Source organism: Entelurus aequoreus, linkage group LG14 (genome assembly GCF_033978785.1).
Source record: "Entelurus aequoreus isolate RoL-2023_Sb linkage group LG14, RoL_Eaeq_v1.1, whole genome shotgun sequence".
NCBI classification, from domain to species: Eukaryota; Metazoa; Chordata; class Actinopteri; order Syngnathiformes; family Syngnathidae; genus Entelurus; species Entelurus aequoreus.
In genome coordinates, this window is record NC_084744.1 from 27,255,280 (window position 1) to 27,262,791 (window position 7,512).

At 37.9% G+C, this 7,512-nt stretch overlaps 2 protein-coding genes across 2 annotated transcripts in view; one reads left to right on the forward strand and one right to left on the reverse strand.

Annotated features, from left to right (window-relative positions):
- The window catches only part of LOC133664592 (oocyte zinc finger protein XlCOF6-like), a 225,970-nt gene that overhangs the window by 59,118 nt on the left and 159,340 nt on the right, over nt 1–7,512 (forward strand). The window lies entirely within an intron of this gene.
- LOC133665326 (zinc finger protein OZF-like) overlaps nt 4,923–7,512 on the reverse strand; it is a 14,965-nt gene continuing 12,375 nt past the window's right edge. Inside the window, exon 3 of the mRNA XM_062070597.1 lies at nt 4,923–6,373. Within this exon, the coding sequence (XP_061926581.1) occupies nt 5,154–6,373 (1,220 nt within the window). The 3' untranslated portion in view covers nt 4,923–5,153. The remainder of the gene's footprint in view (nt 6,374–7,512) is intronic.

Below are 7,512 nucleotides of genomic sequence, written 5' to 3' on the forward strand. Positions count from 1 at the left end.
AGGCTGTCCTCGCTCAGGTCCGCATGGAGTGGGAGGGGGCGTGGCCTCCAGCTCCGGCTGAAAATCGGGAGATTTTTGGGAGAATATTTGTCCCGGGAGGTTTTCGGGAGAGGCGCTGAATTTCGGGAGTCTCCCGGAAAATTCGGGAGGGTTGGCAAGTATGTCTTTGCATTATACCTGGAGCCACTAACTCAGTCTATTAGACAAAATTAAGATATTAAGGGAATTATTATTAAAGGGAGAGAATATAAATTAGCCTGCTATGCGGATGACATTTTAATCTACATCCGGCACCCAACATACTCTCTTCCTAAATTAATGCCCTCATTTGAACAGTATGGTCAATTATCAGGATATAAAATCAATATAGGTCAAACCCAGCTACTCTCATATAATTATAACCCACCAGGGGAAAACAGAAGCAGTTACCCCCTGATATGTCTTTTAAATACCTGGGCATCATTTTATCAACATATATTACAAAATTATCGGTATGCAAATATCTACCCATACATACAAAAATAAAAGATGACATAGCACGATGGAACTTAATTCCTTTTTTTAGCCTTAGTTCTAGAATTGATTCCATTAAAATGAATGCACGTCCAAGACTGATGTACCTTTTTCAAACCCTGCCAATAGAGATGAACCAAAACCAATTTAGCTTTATGTAGTGTAATGAAAGATTAAAAAAAACAACTCAGTTTTGAAACTATTAAAAGGACACATTTATTAAAAAACAAGACTCCTATCGATATTTGCAGTTGTGGCATTTTGTTAATATGAAGGTGAAAAATGCAACAAAGAAAAGCATATGTTTAATTGAACTGTTTACAAAAGTCTATAATTCAGAAACCATTGATAGAAGTGTTTCATGCTTGTATAAGAAATCATATTCAACTTCATATATTAAAACAAAATGGGAGAAGGAAGGAGGGATAACCATATCTGAGGAAGAATGGACAATAATATGGAAATATCAATGGACTTGTACCAGCTCACCCACGTGGAGGGAGTTTGGCTGGAAAAGTTTGATCAGATTTTCTATTACACCTTCTCAGGAGTCTCATTATGATAACAACTCCCCTGCCTGTTGGAGAAATTGTGGGAATCCAAATGCAAACCACTAGCATGTTTTCTGGGACTGTTCTGCCATAAAGGACTATTGGAAAGAGATACACCAAGCTCTACAGGATATTTTCAAATGACCCTTTGAAAGCAGTGACGTGCGGTGAGGTTAATGACTGGTGAGGCACGGACTTCATCACAGTCAAATTTACAAACATATGAACCCTAAAGAGTATCTTATTCACCATTTGATTGGCAGCAGTTTACGGGTTGTGTTTAAAAGCTCATACCAGCATTCTTCCCTGCTTGGCACTCAGCATCAAGGGTTGGAATTGGGGGTTAAATCACCAAAAATTATTCCCGGGCGCGGTGCCGCTGCTGCCCGCTGCTCCCCTCACCTCCCAGGGGGTGAACAAGGGGATGGGTCAAATGCAGAGGACACATTTCACCACACCTAGTGTGTGTGAGACAATCATTGGTACTTTAACTTAACTTTACACTTTACACATACAAACTGTAGCACACAAAAAAGCACATTTAATAAAAAAAACGTTATTATGGTCTTACCTTTATTTATAAGTGCAGGAACAGTGGTGTTCGTGTTGGAGGAATTGTGAATGAATGAAATATGAAATCCGTGCTGCAGTCTGCAGGTGTACATAATGTTTTGTCCCTGTTCACGGCTCCCATGGCGCGAGCATTGTTGTTTTTGCACTTTTTGGCTTCTGGTTAAGTTACTTTTTTTGGGTGGATTCGGTCTTGCACGTGGAAGGTTTGGGTGTGGGCTTTGGTTGGTGTGGCGCTCCCGTCGGGGGTTCTGCGGCGGGGTGCATTAGCCGGCATAAGGAGGCGGGGTTACTGCGAGCCTCCCACAGTGCGTCTTCGCAGCAGTTTTATGATCGCTCAGCACAAGAAATACTTTACACACATACGGTTGTTGACAAAATACACTGTACATTATATACCTCAGCTAACTAAACTATGGAAATGTATAATATAATTCATATAGCAATACGGTCTCACTGCACAGCAGGCCAGCAGTTAGCCGAGTCCGCAATCCATGGTGAGGCACAAGTGCCTCAACTGGCTGCTGATCACCGCACCGTCTCTTCTCAGTATTTGAACGGCAAATGTGAAAATTCAGCGATTTTGAATAAAAATAATCTAAAACTGGTGAAGTTAAATGGAACATAACTTTATAGTATAATCACTGAACACATAACAATTTAATTATTTTTTTTTCTTTTTACATTTTTTTTCTTTCCATGGTGGCAGGTGAGGCCCCGCCTCCCCTGCCTCTAGTGACCGCACGTCACTGTTTGAAAGTAAGATTCTGTTTTTCGGACATGTACCTCAGGATTGGCTGAAAAAAGATAAATACTTCATGAATATCCTACTAGTGGCTTGTAAAAAGAGTATTACCAGGAAATGGATATTACAGGAGAGCCCAACTTTGAAGCTATGGTTGGAAATCACAATGGACATTTATAAAAACAGAGAGGATAACGGCTTTTATTAATTATAAATTGGATAAATTTACTTCATACTGGGAATACTGGGTCGATTATGTCACGCCCCATAAGCCTGATTTTATTTTTTCTAATTAGTGATTAAAATGTTTAAAAAAAAAAGTACTCTCTATTTGTCTATAGTTTTTTTTCTATTTATTTATTTACTATCTATTTATATTATTTTATTTTGTATTATTATAGTTATTATTGTCATTATTATTACTTTTTTAAAATGTATTTATTTATTTTGTGCTGTTTTTCTCTTTTTTTGTGGGGAGGGGTGGGGGTGTCATCGTTGGTAAATAAACACAAATAATATTTTGACCTTTAGGGCAGACAGTAGATGTATGATGTATGCAAACATAGTTCCTGTCCTGTGCTTTTATTTTGGCAGCTCTTCTGGTTTTGTTGGTGTTTTCCCGTGGCTGCTTCACTTCTGTCCCCGAGCATTTCCTCTCACCTTTTTTCTGTTTGCAATCAAGACTAATTAAATTGATCCTTTTGCTACCTTCGTTGTCCGGACATTATTCTTTGTTCACGGGTGACGATCCACTATACTTTTTGATGCCAATCTCTAGTACGCACGTACTTTGTGGACGCCATCTGCTCCACATTTCCTGTGAGTGTTTTGCTGGGTTTCAGCAGTTTGTTTTGTTTTCTTCATTGTTCCCTGTTCCTCTCGCTTTTTGTTCTTTTATCAATAAATATCCCTTTTTTTACTGCACGGTGCAACCTCGTTCATCTGCATCTTAAAAATCACTAAAGGATTTTATGTAGCATTCTCAATTTCCAGTTTTTGGTGAACTCTTGTGAAATATCCACTGAAATGTTACTCTTTATAGTAGGGATGTCCGATAATGGCTTTTTGCCGATATCCGATATTCCGATATTGTCCAACTCTTTAATTACCGATACCGATATCAACCGATACCGATATCAACCGATATATACAGTCGTGGAATTAACGCATTATTATGCCTAATTTGGACAACCAGGTATGGTGAAGATAAGGTTTTTTTTTTTAAAAATGAATCAAATAAAATAAGATAAATGAATTAAAAACATTTTCTTGAATAAAAAAGAAAGTAAAACAATATAAAAACAGTTACATGGAAACTAGTAATTAATGAAAATTTGTAAAATTAACTGTTAAAGGTTCGTATTATTAGTGGACCAGCAGCACGCACAATCATGTGTGCTTACGGACTGTATCCCTTGCAGACTGTATTGATATATATTGATATATAATGTAGGAACCAGAATATTAATAACAGAAAGAAACAACCCTTTTGTGTGAATGAGTGTGAATGAGTGTAAATGGGGGAGGGTTTTTTTTTGGGTTGGTGCACTAATTGTAAGTGTATCTTGTGTTTTTTATGTGGATTTAATAAAAAAAAACTACAAAAAAAACGATACTGATAATAAAAAAAAACGATACCGATAATTTCCGATATTACATTTTAACGCATTTATTGGCCGATAATATCGGCAGACCGATACTCTACTTTATAGTTAATTAATTAGTAAATTAAGAAAATTTTTACTGGGTCCTGCTGCTAGTTCACTTTTTGTGGTGTCATTTTGCTACCTGTTAAGGAAAGTATTTGTTCTAAAATATATATATAACCCTCCATATTGGCAGCCATAGTGATTAATTTATTCAGCAGAGCAATAAAACTTGGATGCGACAAAGAGTAAACACAAATGCTGTCTTCCTCGCTGAAAAAACATGATAGCAACATGCATCTGCTAGCTCACGATCGCCCCCACTTCTCAGTGTGGCGAGTTGGAGTACTACAAGAGGCACTCTAATACAGTGCTTAAATCTGTATTTTTAGTCCTATTATCAAGGAATAATGAGGTCACATTTATATTAAAACATTAATGTTAAGGTTTCGTCCAGTAGTGGCCCGGTAACGTCTGATGATGATGATAATGATGATGATGATGATGATGATGATAATGTGTATGTGCAAGTGAACAAATGGATCCACAAGGGACAACAACCCTTTCCACAGACTACACACACATCATAAACATAAATGTTAGAACCCTACAACAATATATTTGAAGAAGACTTTAGAATTAAAAGTGAAGATGTGAGGTGAAATAAGTACAAATGCAGCAATAAAAACAAGCAACTCCACTCACGATGGCTCTAAAGTTCAGTGATGTGTTGCTAACTTCAGCATTTTTCTTGTTTGTTGATGTTTTGCAGTAGTTAACATCCATGATGTAACAATGCTGCCAATCTACCAGAGTCCACGTTTTGTTAACCATTTTATTCATTCATACTTTTAATTGGATAATAACATCAATAAAATAAAATACAAAATATGCGTGAAAAAAAACTAATGAAAATAATAAGATGTCCTCCGTTTAACAATGAGAAAATAGAATAAAATAGTAACTACATATAGAATATTCAATACATGCACACAATTTAAAAAGTAATTTCAGGACAACATATGAGACTAGAAGATGAGAAGCACTACGTACAACATCAAATATACATTCATATTAAACATGCTGTGTTTTTAAATTACATTTAGCACAATCACTGTTTAAGTGTTTTTACATCCCTGCAGCCTCCATGACTTTTACACACTTGTGTTTACTGACCTGATTCTTAAACCTGAACATCTTATCACACACAGTGCAACTAAACGGTTTCTCACCTGTGTGTGTTCTCATGTGTAATATACTTCCCTTCTTAGTGATGAATCTTTTAGCACACGCTGAGCAAGATAAATGTTTCTCTCCAGTGTGTGTTCTCATGTGTCTGGTCATGTTACGCTTTCTGGAGAAACTCTTCTTACAAACAGAGCAAGTAAAAGGTTTCTCTCCAGAATGTGTTCTTATGTGTGTGGTCATGTCAAGCTTTCTGGAGAAACTCTTTTTGCAAACAGAGCACGCATAAGGATTCTCCCCAGTGTGTGTTCTCATGTGTGTGGTCATGTCAAGCTTTCTGGAGAAACTTGTCTTACAAACAGAGCAAGTAAAGGGTTTCTCTCCAGTATGTGTTGTCATGTGTGTGGTCATGGCAAGCTTTCTGGAGAAACTCTTCTTACAAACAGAGCATGTAAAAGGTTTCTCTCCAGTGTGTGTTCTCATGTGTGTGATCATGTGTTGCTTTATGGAGAAACTCTTCTTACAAACAGAGCAAGTAAAAGGTTTCTCCCCAGTATGTATTCTCATGTGTGTGGTCATGTCAGGCTTTCTGGAGAAACTCTTCTTACAAACAGAGCAAGTAAAAGGTTTCTCTCCAGTGTGTGTTCTCATGTGTCTGGTCACGTGTTGCTTTATGGAGAAACTCTTCTTACAAACAGAGCAAGTAAAAGGTTTCTCTCCAGTGTGTGTTCTCATGTGTCTTGTAAGATTAGTCTTCAGTCTAAATGATTTCCCACATTCAGAGCAGTCAAAGTGTTTGTTGTTAGTGTGATGTCTCGTATCACCTTTAGAGTCATTTTTACTCTCCAAAGGTTTTTGGATGTGGTCACTGTGATCAGAAGAGTCTGACATCATGTGGTCCATGTCTGACAGTGGAGCAAAGATGCTGTCTGGTTCTGACTTTATATCTTCACAATGCTCTCCATCAGCTTCTGTGATGTGTTGACTTACAAGCTCCGCCCCTCTGTTCTCCTCACTTTGACTGTGATGAAGCTGTAAGGACTGAGCTTCATCTTCATCATGAAGCTGCTCCTCTTTAATGTGGGAGGGGGCCTGTAGCTCCTTCTGTCCCACACTGGTGTGCCACTCCTCTTCATGACTCCCCGCTGACACCCGCTGGACGTCTGCAGAACAAATGAGGTGTTACTGTATTTTACTTTGCAGCTCTTATGCCAACCATCCACATCATGTGAGGTTGGCCTAATCAAATATATGCATAAAAACTATCATATCTAAATCATTTATAGCTCTTATTAGACATCTTTATGGTTGTGGACTTTTATTAACCGACAACAGGACAAAAATCAAATATGGTGATGATTGAATAATAGCTAGTTAGTTAAATGGATATGCAGTCACGGGTGGCAGATGTGGGGTCCTAGTCCTTGTTTGTTTACATGGACGCGTCCTCGCAAGACGCCAAGTTGAATGATAAAATCCAACCTTACCCGAGCAAAAACATGCATGATTTATCAGCGAGAGTCTTGATACTATTTTACTTGACCCAGCCACACACAAATAAATTGTAGTCATCCATGCCTTTTTAAGCTTTCATGTCCTTTGTGGTGTACACATGTCTGGGAACGCCACCGACGGATAATCCTTGATATTACTCAACAAATATTTAAGGATCTATTCCGTTTCATAGTTCGATTTTTTCTTGTATCTGCTTTTCGCAGGAAGATTTAGGTGAGGGGAGCAGTGAGCAGCAGCGGTGGCCGCACCTGGGAATAATTTTTAGTGATTTAACTCCCAATTCCAAACCTTAATGCTGAGGGCTAAGCAGGGAGGTAATGGCTCCCATTTTTATAGTCTTTGGTATGACTCGGCGGGGGTTTGAACTCACGACCTACTGATCTTAGGGCGGACACTCTAACCACTAGGCCACTGAGTAGTGCAGAAGTCATGTAGTATGTAACTGAGTTAAAGTATAAACTTCTTCCCTCATGTCATGTTAATAAAATATTTTTATTGAGCAAAATATACTTTTTCATTTCAAACAAAGCTCCAGATATACACATCAAAGCCATTCATACATTCTAATCTTACAACTTGTTTCTATATCTAAATTCATGCAGAGGCTTTCAACACAATGATTTTTATGTCAAATAGAAAATAGATCAATCACTCATTTTATCTGTCAATCAATCAATCAATGTTTACTTATATAGCCCTAAATCACGAGTGTCTCAAAAGGCTGCACAAGCCACAACGACATCCTCGGCTCAGATCCCACATCAGGGCAAGAAAAAACTCAACCCAT